At 42.1% G+C, this 13,768-nt stretch overlaps 1 protein-coding gene across 2 annotated transcripts in view; it reads right to left on the bottom strand.

Annotated features, from left to right (window-relative positions):
* The window catches only part of PIK3R4 (phosphoinositide-3-kinase regulatory subunit 4), a 39,055-nt gene that overhangs the window by 18,891 nt on the left and 6,396 nt on the right, over positions 1–13,768 (bottom strand). For both annotated transcript variants that reach the window (XM_078851737.1, XM_073333250.2), the window contains exons 5-10: positions 10,790–10,924; positions 6,954–7,175; positions 5,685–5,858; positions 4,376–4,521; positions 2,569–2,772; positions 1,424–1,625 (exon numbers count right to left, since the gene is read on the bottom strand). In XM_078851737.1, the coding sequence (XP_078707863.1) occupies positions 1,424–1,625; positions 2,569–2,772; positions 4,376–4,521; positions 5,685–5,858; positions 6,954–7,175; positions 10,790–10,924 (1,083 nt within the window). The remainder of the gene's footprint in view (positions 1–1,423; positions 1,626–2,568; positions 2,773–4,375; positions 4,522–5,684; positions 5,859–6,953; positions 7,176–10,789; positions 10,925–13,768) is intronic.

Here is a 13,768-nt window from a genome sequence, read left to right as displayed (position 1 = left end):
AATGAGAAAATAAGCAATTTTTCAATAATAGTGTGCTGTGATACTTTTGTAATCTCATGTCTGATTTTGTAAGCAAGTACTGTAATTTTTAAGTGAGGGAGTATGCAAGACAGATCAGACTCCTGAAAGGGGTTCAGTAGTCTGGAAAGGTTGAGAGCCACTGGACTAGTTTATCATATGACACTAGGCAGATTACTGCTGGCATCAAATACTATCACTTTTCCAGCAAGGTAGCAACCACCTTCTGATGGCTCAAGAATGCCTATTGTAATTAAGAAATTTACTTTGAAAATTCCTTTTTGGGTCACTTAAAACTAAAAAAAGTAGAAACATGGGGCAAATTAAACCAATGCATAAAGACTAAAGGCAAGATGCCTAATATTAATCAGTTTAAGGGAGAGAATTTATTAAAAGCATTCACTCTGCATATTAACTTGTAAACCCTCTCTACGACTGACTTCCCAGTATCCAAAATTTGTGCTTATGCTCCCCTCCACCCAAATTTATGAGTATATTATACATATTTTATAATATACCACAGGGAGTTGACAGGCATTGTGCTTTTAAATGTGAAAGTCAGACATCTTGAGATTCCCAAGGTGCAATAAAAATGCAGGCATGTGTGAGAGAGAGGGGAGCTGAAGTGTTTGCTGCAGAGCAAGTTGGAGCAGTGAGCTTGGGGGATTTGTAGCAAGCAGAGTTCCAGGTGAAAAACAGACACAAGTAAGAGGAGTGGCGGAAAGCCTGCAGCATCAGGGAGGAGTTGCCCACAGATGGGGGCATGATAGAGTCAGAAGAATGGGAAAGAAATGGAAGCAATTGAAGGCAGCAAGGTATTGGGGTAGGTGTTTGGATGAGGGAGATGAACAGTGTTGATGCAGAGAGTGATTGATGAGACATACCAAAAAACACTCCTAGAAACAACTCCTTGCCCCAGAGTTCCACCCTTTAAAATACCTCAGACAAGTGGCCAAGATTGGTGAAAAAAACTGGTCGTCCCACTAAGGGGGAGCAGGGGGAAGAAAAGTGGTGAAAACAAGGTCATCTGAGACACTGAAAACCTCACCATTTATTTTTAATACAAACACTACTTATAGTCCATCTCACTTCACACGATCTTTGCTCATTGCTGCCCCAAACAGAGTTCTACAGAGTTAAGTCCAGTTCGTTAGAAGTGAAAGACTCCACAGCCTATTACTAATTCAGTGGAGCCTGCCAGTTCCCCAGTTTCTGATATTTCAAGTGACACTCTTGTTTAGTGAAGTTGTGCTTTCTTTATTACTTCTATCACTACGATCCAGTGTTATTGCCAAAAACTGTTAAAGCTGAAATACTCAGAATGTTTACTGAATATGTTCAAGAATCAACTGTACGACCCTCCTGAAAATAAAACAAAGAGAGAGAAAACGTGAGATATACCAACCACGTTTGTCATCAGGCTCCTGCTTTGTTTTAACAAGATCAACTTGTCTTCCAGTTATTCCCAGAGCTGCCAAGTCAATAACCCCTTTTTGAGTGCTGTCATGCAGGTGGCTCTGGTCCACTATATTGGCCTTGGCTTTATTGGATTTTAACATAAAGTCTTTTAGTGCTAACAGTTTGTCTTCTTCCTCCTCAGTCATACCCTACAACAGAACATATGGAGACAATTTTAAACAGAACTTTCATCAAGATATGTAGATACAGAAGTGGGATACATTATCGGTCCTTAATAAAGGGAGTGAGCTCAAGAACTCAAGACAGACTTCTATCATTTCAAACACATTTTGGGGAATTTGCTACATTGTAAGGACAGTATTTTGTGCCCCACTACCACCACAAGTTAGGGAGAAGGGATAAAAAACTGCTAAAGGACGAAACTACTAACTGATATATCTGGCTTGTTTGCCTAGCACCAGGGATTTGAAATCAGTGCACACTAGGAAAGAACTGACATAGGCTGACTCTTCTCTACCGTTTCCATCTCTGCAGATGGGAGGTTCTCAAGGCCAGCCATTTCCATAAGGAGGATTACAGTGCTCCATCATTAGCAAGTCTCCCCCCAGTTATCTGCCTGGAGACACAAGAAAGGGAATGGGCTGTATCCCACAGCTCAGCTGCTTTAGCGGATGGGAGGAAAGGGTTTTAAAAAGGGACTTTATGCTCCTCCTCCATTCAGTACTGTAGAGACAGCCTACTTTATCCCATGTCTTCTCTCTGGTCAGGTGGAGCAGCACATCTCTGGGGCCTTGGAGTGATTATGTCCTCTTTGTAAAGCGCTTTCCCTCCTCCTTTTACACATGCAAGCCTCTAAACACCATGGGTCCCTCTTACTCTAGCCTGGTTGTCTCTCTATGGCAGACCTTTTTTAAATGCCTCATTACCTTCTCAAGGCCCTCATTCTGCAAACTCATGTACTGAAATCAATGGGACTGTTTGAGTAGTTTTTTGTATGATCAGAACTTTGGATTGTGAGCTCCTTGGGACAGGGACTGTATCTACCTGTGTGTTTGTACAAAACTTATCACACCAGGGCCTCACGCCTAACTGGCATGTACTACTGCAGTACAAATAAAGAATAATAATTACTTGGGAAAGTAGCTTCTTTAGCAGCTGCGCTATGGCTGGGTCCTCAGGGGGAGGACAATCAGGGAGAGCACCATTCCTTTTCTTCTGACGCATATGAAGATGTCTGAAAAGGCTTGCGATGTCCTTTGATCTTAAAGCATAATCAAATATGGAACGGCTTACTGGTTCTTTAAGGACACTCAACAGGACTATTTCTTTATCTATCTGCAATTCAGAAAAAGGGAACAATCAACAAGGAAGGTATCATATCTGTAGAAATACAGGACTAGTCCAATAGCTTTTGGCTATCATCTCACCTTTTCAATAGTTCACCCTGTTAAAGGTCCAATAACAGATATTTGGGCCACTTAGAGGAAAGAGAAGCATCATTCCCTGAAAATGCTAACAATCCTTCAGAGGAAGAGATTTGTTTTATTTTAAGAACATGTTTTCAGTTCTTCCTGATGGGCTTACTTTCAAACTAGTACTGTAAAAATTTTACCCTAGTATTTCCTAATCATTACATACACCCCTACTAAGCAAGAGAAGTTAAATCTCAATCCTGCTCAGAGGCGATGCACTGGGGGTGGGGGGAATGCGAGGTCACATAAATTGGAATACTTTTTCCTCAAAATCCAGAAAAGAATCTATCACAGGATGCAAGATGCGATAATGTCTGTCTGGTTTTAAGAAAAACTACTTTTAAAAAGAAATAAGTGTTTTTATATATTTAAATCTTACTTAAGATCATAAATTTTTGTAGTTACCCTTTATGAGTCGTAGATGTTTATTACATTATAATACACAGAAATCATTTTATGCTGTAACAGGAAGTGAAAGATTATAAATCAGAGTACTTCTCATTTGAAGATGTACACAATATAAAACTTCTTTAAAAAGGCATTGCTTAAAATAATATTTTAGCAATGAGTTTCTTTACAGTGTTAACACCACCATAGTTTATTAAAACAAAGCATGTTAAGAATCAAATGTACTTTCAGAATATATGTTGTGATTACATTTGGATTTCTCTTTGCTCCGACAATTGGGGCACACATTCAAAAAGAAACCTACAGTATTGTGCAAAAAGGCGTGCCACTGCACACCATTTGCGCAGAAAATAATTGCAAACAGGATGATCTGCAATTGCTTCGTCCTGCAAGGTGCTGACTACACTGGCCCTGATCTAGCACAGCACTTAAGCATGTGAGTAGTCCCACTGAACTCAGAAGTGCATTGATGACTAGCTAGCTGAAGTCAACAGGACTACTACTGTACTTAAAGTTAAGCATGTACTTTAATGCTTTTCTGGATCAGGGCCGGAATGCTCAGCGTCTTACCGGACTGAGACCCAAGTGCACGTAGCTATATGCACACAACAGACCTTGCTTGCACTTTTGCACATGAATCATTGGTCTCAAAAAAATTACCCATAGCAGTTTTTACGGCCAGTTTATGATCACTTTCAGGTTCCCATGAACTAGCACAATGCTACAGTATCTTGGTTGCAAACACTGCAGGGAAATGCTTTGTTCAAAAATTATTCTATCGATTTTAGCTGCTGTAAAAACTTCTATTATTTGGATGAAATTTGAAGTGGTGTTGCCCTTTAAAAAAAAGAAGTTTCATGTATACTGCATTGCCAGTCTATCAACAGCTGCTACAAGAGGTCAGAAAAACTGAACTGCTCCTAACTGAGCATCTGATTAGTTTCCTAATCTGAAAATTGAATTGAAGCTTTTAAAATTTTTAAACCAGACATTATTGCAAAAATGATCTAAATTTATGAAGATACAGTACGTAGTCATGTCAGTATGCGAATGATTACCTGTATTATCGGCTGAGTGATAAAAGGATGGAGATAAGGCATTAGCTTGCAGTAGACATCAGCAATATTTAAGTGTTGTGCTACCACAGTGATAAATCCTACTGCACCGTAACGTATCCAAAGGTTTGGATGACATAGGAAAGGCGCTGGAAAAAAAATTAATGTTAAAACGTATCATTTCAAATCTGTTGTTCCAATTGAGGAGACAGGACTGTCCTGTATTTGCCAGTCAAGGGATCCTCATTTTCCCTCCCCAAGTTCAGTCTCTGCTCCTCCAAAGTACCAGAGATTTCACAGATGGGGCCTGAAGTCAATGAGCTTCAGAACAGGCACTTGGGGCCAAATCCTCAAAGGTATTTAGGCACCTAACTGATTTCAACTGGAAGAGCACTGGTGACAGACTCGAGAAGGGAGCCAGCTCCAGAATAATTGAGGGGAAATAAATGAAAAAAATTGGGGGAAATTCTGCATGCACTCTTAAAAATAAGATGGGGGAACATCATCACAATCATTTGGGAAGTATGAGCCTGTGAGTCGTGTAACCTAGTCCCCTGAATAATGGCAGGGCAGACAGTCATCGCTAAAGTTTCCCCAAATATTTCAGTTACAGCCTTAAACATTTCTAATGATTGTGCAAATCTAACCATTATAAATTTCAAATTATTCTATAACCTTCTTTGGCAGTTTATTCTCTTGTATAATCCAGTTTTTACTAAATATTTCACATAAGTGTTCTTTGCCGTAACCAGCACATGTTATTTCTTATTTAATCATCTCACATTTCTGAAACTGACAGGTAAAGTTTCAGGCTGGTAAATTTATGTAAGCAGAAAGTGAGCCTTGACCTTAATTTTGGCAGCGCTTCTACTGGAAGTATTGATTAAAAACAGAAAGTCCTAATCCAAGTGAATCTGAATTTTAATAGAAATTTTACGCCCCAATATCCACTTCAGATTATTTGTTATATCAAAATAGTTATTTTACAATTCTAAGCAACATGTTATTGCATTAGCAACAGCTTAGTAAAAGTTAGGAAAATAATTCCCACCAGAACCTAAAGAAATTTGAAGTAGGGTCATATAATGGATAACTAAGGTAACAGTTGCATCCGATGAAGTGAGCTGTAGCTCATGAAAGCTTATGCTCAAATAAATTTGTTAGTCTCTAAGGTGCCACAAGTACTCCTTTTCTTTTTGAGAATACAGACTAACACAGCTGCTACTCTGAAACCTAAGATAACAGTGAAACTTTACAGAATAAAGATTTTCCATAGAAAAACCAAGATATTTTCAGCAGTTTTTTAACTTACCTATATCACAAGCAAATTCATAGATGTGTGGTTTCTGCAACAGCCCTAACTGGCACATACAGGTAAGGGCATTGAGAGCCTTAAAAATGACAAATTCTTCAGCATCACTGAGACCTTGCTGGAGTAGAGGTTTTAAAATTGATGAGCTTTGCCAGCCAACGTAAGCAGCAACACCTAAAACCCATAAAGAAAAAGTGTTATTGTAATCGGCAAGGTAACACCCCCAAAAAGCTAAGACAGCAGGGTAACAAACACTATATATAAAAGCAGTCCACATCTTCCTGAAAGTGATTACATCATTTGGAGGAGGGGGGAGAATGGGTGGGGGAGACCACCACAGATTCAAACACAAAACTGATAAGCCAATAGCCCATGCTATATTTGCAAAAGGCAAAGGCAAAACTCACAATAACTTCAATGGTGCATCATCAGGGCCATACTGAACCTCCACAAATGAAGAAAGCTGAAATGATTCATACTTCAGGCTACTCTCCTCCATCAGTGTTTGCAGTTGGAAGCCCAAGAGACTTGTGCCCTTAAAATTATTTAGGCTCTTAAACACATACCTAGACACCTAACTTCAGTTACTATTTTTGAACATTGAGCCTGTGTGTATAACAAAGTTGGCAATAACTTTGTTAATGTATGGAAAGACTAAATAACTTAACTGTTAATAAAGAACCAATTTTGTTTTGAAATGAGAGATTTTATGCCACTCAGAAAAGTTTAATAAAAATATAATTTTAGCCCCCTGGTGCTGCAAACACTTATGCACATGCTTAAATTTAAGCACATGAATAATCCAATTGAAGTGAATGGAATTATTCATGCAAATAAAGTTCTGTATTTGCTTTGGGGGAGGGAGCTAACAGTTTTGTGTAATTCAAATACAATACTTTTTAAAAAGAAAAAAAAACAGCATTTACAGTTAAATTCGTTATAAATTTGAATCTAAAGTTGCAACTGCACAAATTTTCAAATTAGTTTTACAGAGCCTCAACTTCACCTAAATCAATTTTTTTTAATCAAGAGATTTAAAAGGTCTTGATTTAACTCACTCCATCCTGCTACCAAGAAGGGGAGGAGGGAAAAAAAAAAAAAAAAAGACATGCATGAGCATTAAATTGCTTGCCTCTATGTCAGAGTTACTAAACTCTCCACAAACGAAGCCCTCTTCTATGACTGTAAAAATTTCTAAGAACCTGCAGCAGTGTATTCAATTAATTGATTACATCTAAGCATGTTTCAGCCAAGAAACCGAGTACCTACCAACTATGCTGTCAAAGAAAGCTCCCCGAAGATGCCAGTCATTCTTATCATTCAGGAAAGTGATCATATGAGATAGGAGGACATCATTGGCTTTTTGACGTCCAAAGAAGACACAGAGACGTGTTATTCCATTTTCCATTAGTGTCTGTTTCACAATGTTTTCTGGGTCACTCAGCAGAGTAACAACTTTCTGCTGGACCATTTCATGCAAAGCCTGAAGCTCTGCAAGACAGACACAATAGAAAATTGAGTCAACATAAAACAAAACATATGCATTTGTCAGCCACCATTAAATGAATTAAAATAATATGCAATTCTGAAGTACAGCAGACTCAGTAAGCCAGTAATGCAACAGAATGACTAGGATTCTGACGCCATGCTTACAAATGGATTCATACTCAGGCTCTGAATTGATAGAACTAGGGAAGCCATAGAAGCGTATATCACTGATATGAATAAAAACATACCCCAAACAGTCTAGTCTGTGCTTCTGTCATAAATATAAAGGGAAGGGTAAACCCCTTTGAAATCCCTCCTGGCCAGGGGAAAGCTCCTCTCATCTGTAAAGGGTTAAGAAGCTAAAGGTAACCTCACTGGCACCTGACCAAAATGACCAATGAGGAGACAAGATACTTTCAAAAGCTGGGAGGAAGGAGAGAAACAAAGGGTCTGTGTCTGTCTATATGCTGGTTTCTGCTGGGGATAGACCAGGAATGGAGTCTTAGAACTTTTAGTAAGTAATCTAGCGAGGTATGTGTTAGATTATGATTTCTTTAAATGGCTGAGAAAAGAATTGTGCTGAATAGAATAACTATTTCTGTCTGTGTATCTTTTTTGTAACTTAAGGTTTTGCCTAGAGGGGTTCTCTATGTTTTGAATCTAATTACCCTGTAAGATATCTACCATCCTGATTTTACAGGGGGGATTTCTTTATTTCTATACACTTCTATTTTTATTAAAATCTTCTTGTAAGAAAACTGAATGCTTTTTCATTGTTCTCAGATCCAAGGGTTTGGGTCTGTGGTCACCTATGCAAATCGGTGAGGCTTTTTATCCAACATTTCCCAGGAAAGGGGGGGTGCAAGTGTTGGGAGGATTGTTCATTGTTCTTAAGATCCAAGGGTCTGGGTCTGTAGTCACCGAGGCAAATTGGTGAGGCTTTTTACCAAACCTTGTTCAGGAAGTGGTGTGCAAGGTTTTGGGAAGTATTTTGGGGGGAAAGACACGTCCAAACAGCTCTTCCCCAGTAACCAGTATTAGTTTGGTGGTGGTAGCGGCCAATCCAAGGACAATGGGTGGAATATTTTGTACCTTGGGGAAGTTTTGACCTAAGCTGGTAAAGATAAGCTTAGGAGGTTTTTCATGCAGGTCCCCACATCTGTACCCTAGAGTTCAGAGTGGGGGAGGAACCTTGACAGCTTCCATTGAGGTGACCCACTCATCGCACTTATAGCTGAAGTCAGGATGCAGAGAAGCATTAAAATGAGTCAATTAGAGTATGTCTACACAGACCAAAAAAAACCCGCAGCTGGCCTGTGCCAGCCGACTCAGGCTCGCGGGGACTCGGGTTGCGGGCTGTTTCATTGCTCTGTGTTTTTCCAGACTCAAGCTGAAGCCCAGGCTCTAGGACTATGACAGGTGGAAGAGTCTCAGAGCTTGGGCTCCAGGCCAAGCCCAGAAGTCTACACAGCAATTGAAACAGCCCTGCGAGCCCGAGTCGGCTGGCATGGGCTAGCCATGGGTTTTTCTTTGCTGTGTGGACATACCCTTAGAGATAATGGTTCAACAGTGAACAAAAAATGCTTTGTGGCAACAGAGTAATTGAAAATTCACTTGCTCGTTAGTAGCTTCATTTCCTAAACTGATGGCAGAGTTGAGGTTGTGTATTTTAAAAAATCTAGACAGATTATCCCTATTAGGAATATAGAGATAAATAATCAGCATCGAAAAAAATCAGAGATTTCCAGTTTCATTAAATAAGTGAGCAATTATCCCCAAGCTACTAAGTGTGCTCTAAAATGGTAAACCACGATAAACATTCATTGCCAAGTCACGTGCTTGGATATTTCTAGTCCATGGTTTAAATAAAAGTGTAATTTTACAAAGAATTTCTTAACTATTAGATGGAACTTGATAGTACAGGGCCAAGCCCCAAGAGATAACGAGTAAGGCCTGGTCTACACTGGGGGGGGATCGATCTAAGATACGCAACTTCAGCTACGAGAATAGCATAGCTGAAGTCGACCTATCTTAGATCAATTTAGAATCACTTACTTCGCATCCTCGCGGTGCGGGATCGACGGCCACCGCTCCACCGTCGACTCCGCTTCCGCCTCTCGCTCTGGTGGAGTTCAGGAGTCGACAGCAGAGCGATTACACTAGATGCGATAAATCGATCCCCAATAGATCGATCACTACCCACCGGGCCTTAGACTATGATTTGGTTGCAGAAGTCACGGAATCCATTACTTCCAGCGACCTACGTGACTTCAGCCTGTGGTGGTCAGGAGCTGCAGGGTCCCCCACCACCCCGGGTGAACACTGCAACTCGGGAGGCGGCAGGTCTGTATAATTTTTAGTGGTGCCCAGAACGAGTCCAAGTCCTGCTCCCCCCCATACCTGCCTTGTAAGCTGATATATATATATTTTTAAATAATGTAAAAATGTGAGGGCTCTGGGGTGGGATGAGGGGTTTGGAAGGGGCTCAGGCAGAGGGGTGGGGTGAGGGGTTTGGGCTGCAGGGTGGGGCCAGGGATGAGAGGTTCAGGGTGCAGGAGGGGGCTCAGGGCTGGGGCTGCATGCTCTGAAGTGGGGTGGGGCCAGGAATGAGAAGTTTGGGGTGCAGGCAGGCTGCCGCTGGCTGGGGCCAGAGAGGAGGACTCCTGCAGCCCTCTCCCCCCGGGAGCACACTCACCTTGCACCACTGTCACTCCACGTGCTCCTAGGGCCCCTCTCAGGTCCAGGAAGCCTCCTTGCCTCCCCTGTGGTGGGTGCGGCGGCATGGCTGCCATCACGTGTGTGCGTCTTCCTACTGCTGCCCCTCACTGTAGCCTCACTGGGGAATGGGGCTGCCTCTTGCCCAGCGTGGGGCAGGGGCGGTGACTGTGGGCAGGGGGGCCACCTGAGCTGGTGCAGGGTCCCGCCGAAAAAGGGAAGGGTCCAAGGCGGAAGGGCAGGGTCAGCCTGCCCCAGCACTAGTGGTTGGGGGGGGCGCTAGGACCCAGCAGCAGCAGTTGATGCCAGGAGCCAGCAGGGGGCACCCGCCTGCTGCCCAGGGCGCAGGGACGGACGCTCGGGGGAGGTGTGCAGGGGCGGCACGCGGGGCCGGGGGAGAGAGCCGGCCTCAAAAATTGGTTGAGTGGGCCCCGGTGCCCTGAATATTGCTGGAGCATGGGCCCATACAACTTGCCACCCCTGCCTGCAGCTCCTGGATGCCGGAGAACCCCCTCAGCTCCTGGCTGACATGGGAGGCGGGGGCACCCCACAGCTCCCAGCCCCACAGGCTGTGGGGGACCCCCAGAGCTGCAGGAGGCAGGGGTATCCTGCAGCCCCCAGCTGCTGCAGGCAGCTCCTAGCCCCTGCACAACTGCCCTGCTTGTGGCGGTGTGGGGACCCCACAGATCTCCATTTCGTCACTGATATTTTTTTACTAAAAGTCATGGCTTCCGTGAATTTTTGTTTTTTGCCCGTGACCTGTCTGAGTTTTACTAAAAATATCTGTGACAAAATCTTGACCTTAATAATGAGCACCCAGAATTGAAATCAACAGAAATGTAAGAACTCAGCACATCAGGCTTTGACCCATAAGTAAGCAACCCATGTATAAGTTACATTACCTGTGTCATAGTTTTCACTGGGATGTGACACTTCATCCATTTCTTCACTGGTCGGCTCATTTTCCATGTTCAGATTTTTCAGCTGTACTAATTCCAGAAATCTCAGAGCCGTTTCTGCTAACAGTGCTATGTTTTCTGCAATGATAAACATTTACCACCATAATTTTTTTTTCATTTTAAACTGTGTAAACCTGGTGCTTGCAGATGGAAAGAATTATTACTACTGACAAGAACCAGACTGTGAGCAAATACAGTAGTACATGCTCTGTCAACACCAGTGCTCTCAAACGTTTTTACTGGTGACCCCTTTCACATAGCAAGCCTCTTGTGTGCGACCCCCCTTTTAAATTAAAAGCTTTTTTACATATTTAACACCATTATAAATGCTGGAGGCAAGGTGGGGTTTGGGGTGGAGGCTGACAGCTCACAACTCCCCATTTAATAACCTCGTGACCCTCTGAGGGGTTCCGACCCCCAGTTTGAGAACCCCTGGTCAACACAAGGTGACCTGGCACATTCCTGCAATTATAGCTCCAGTAAAACTGTCAGGTGAATCAAACTGTGTGGTACTTTGGTGATCTGAGAAGTTGGAGAAGAAGTGGAGAAGTTAAAATGAAACCAGGTTCATTGATAACATAAGCGGAACTATTTTTACAGAAGCAACAAGCTAATGGACTAGCCCAACAGGTCACCTAACCTCAGGCTCATGATTTATAACCTGATAGAATTAAATGCCATTAAATTCAAATTAACCAACAGGATAGTAAGAGCTTGCATCACAACAAATTTGTTCAGAACATGAATGTTTGTGGTTACCCCAGGGCAAAACACAAACCTTTGTAGAACGTCTAGACTAGCATTTACTATCAGGTTGGTTAACTCAAGATAATTGACAATCAGTTAACTCACCTTTAAAAACAAGACCAACAAAGCCTGGGTGTAGCGGAAGAGTGAAACAGGCCCTGCTCACCCACCCAGATTCAGCCTGACTGTAGGGGTAACTACTGAGAACTTCCCCTGTTACCATTCCTGCCTCTCTGGGGAAAGAGGAGCTCCCTGTTGCTGCCTCTAGTGCTTCCAAAGGTCGTTGTTGCCACTCTGGGGGTGGGGGGGGGGGGGGGGCCTTGCCTCTCCTGCTACAGGGAGCCCTGTGCCGTAGTGCTCCTAGGGCCTCAGTCCAGCTCTTTCAAAGGAATACTGACTTTACCAATATGCAACATTCTACAAGCTGCTTTATTAGAAAACATTATATGGTTTTGCATGTACAACTGAAATAAAAGTAGTTTCTACCAAAACATTACTTCATCTGCAGTAGTGAGCACTGATAATGCTGCTGACAAACTTTTACACTTAAAAGCATGAAACTCCCACTAAAATCAATAGCAGCTTCATTTATAAACATAAGAACGGCCCTACTGGATCAGACCAAAGATCCATCTTGCCCAGGATCCTGTCTTTTGGCAGTGGCCAATGCCAGGTGCCCCAGAAGAAATTAATAGAACTGGTAATCATCAAGTGATCCATCCCATCACCCATTCCCAGCTTCTGGCAAACAGAAGCTAGGGACACCATCTCTGCCCATCCTAATAGCCATTGATGGACCTATCCTCCATGAATTTATCTAGTTCTTTTTTGAACCCTGTTATAGTCTTGGCCTTCACAACATCCTCTAGCACAGTTCCACAGGTTGACTTTGCGTTGTGTGAAGAAATACTTCCTTTTGTTTGTTTTAAACTTGCTGCCTATTAATTTAATTTGGTGACTCCTAGTTCTTGTGTTAAGAGAAGGAGTAAATAACACTTCCTTATTTACTTTCTCCACACCAGTCATTATTTTATAGATTGCTATCATATCCCCCCTTAGTTGTCTCATTTACAAGCTGAAAAGTCCCAATCTTATTAATCTTTCCTCACGTGGAAGCTGTTCTATACCCCTAATCATTTTGTTGCCCTTTTCTGAAGCTTTTCGAATTCCAACATAATCTTTTTTGAAATGGGGCAACCACATCTGCACGCAGTATTCAAGATGTGGGCGTACTATGGATTTGTATAGATGCAATATGGTATTTTCTGTCTTATTGTCTACCCCTTTCTTAATAATTCCCAACATTAGCTTTTTTACTGTCTCTGCACATTGAGTGGATGTTTTCAGAGAACTATCCATAATGATGCCAAGATCTCTCGCCTGAGCAGTAACAGCTAATTTAGATCCCATCATTTTATATGTACAGTTGGGATTAGTTTTCAATGTGCATTACTTTGCATTTATCAACACTGAACAGCCATTTTGTTGCCTAGTCACCCAGTTTTCTGAGATCCCTTTGTAGCTCTTCACAGTCTGTTTTGGACTTAACTATCTAGAGTAGTTCTGTATCATCTGCAAATTTTGCCACCTCACTGTTTACCCCCTTTTCCAGATCATTTATGAATATATTGAAAAGTACTGGTCCCATTACAGACCCCTGGGGGACACCACTATTTACCACTCTCCATTCTGAAAACTGACCATTTATTCCTACCCTTTGTTTCCTATCTTTTAACCAGTTATCAATCCATGAGAGGACCTTCCCTTTTATCCCTTGACAGCTTATTGCTTAAGAGCCTTTGGTGAAGGACCTTGTCAAAGGCTCTCTCAAAATCTAAGTATACTATATCCACTGGATCCCCCTTGTCCATGTTTGTTGATCCCCCTCAAAGAATTTTAGTAGTTTGGTAAGGCATGATTTCCCTTTAAGAAAACTATGGTGACTCTTCCCCAATAAATTATGTTCATCTATGTGTCTGACAATTCTGTTCTTTACTAGAGTTTCAAACAGCTTGCCTGGTACTGAAGTCAGGCTTACTGGCTTGTAATTACCAGGCTCACCTCTGGAGCCCTTTTTAAAAATTGGCATCACAATAGCTATCCTCCAGGCATTTGATACAGAAGCTGATTTAAATGATAGGTTACAAACCACAGTTAGTAGTTCTGAAGGAACTC

This window comes from Lepidochelys kempii, chromosome 2, assembly GCF_965140285.1.
Source record: "Lepidochelys kempii isolate rLepKem1 chromosome 2, rLepKem1.hap1, whole genome shotgun sequence".
Lineage (NCBI taxonomy): Eukaryota > Metazoa > Chordata > Testudines > Cheloniidae > Lepidochelys > Lepidochelys kempii.
This window is presented reverse-complemented; position numbering and strand designations above follow the sequence as displayed.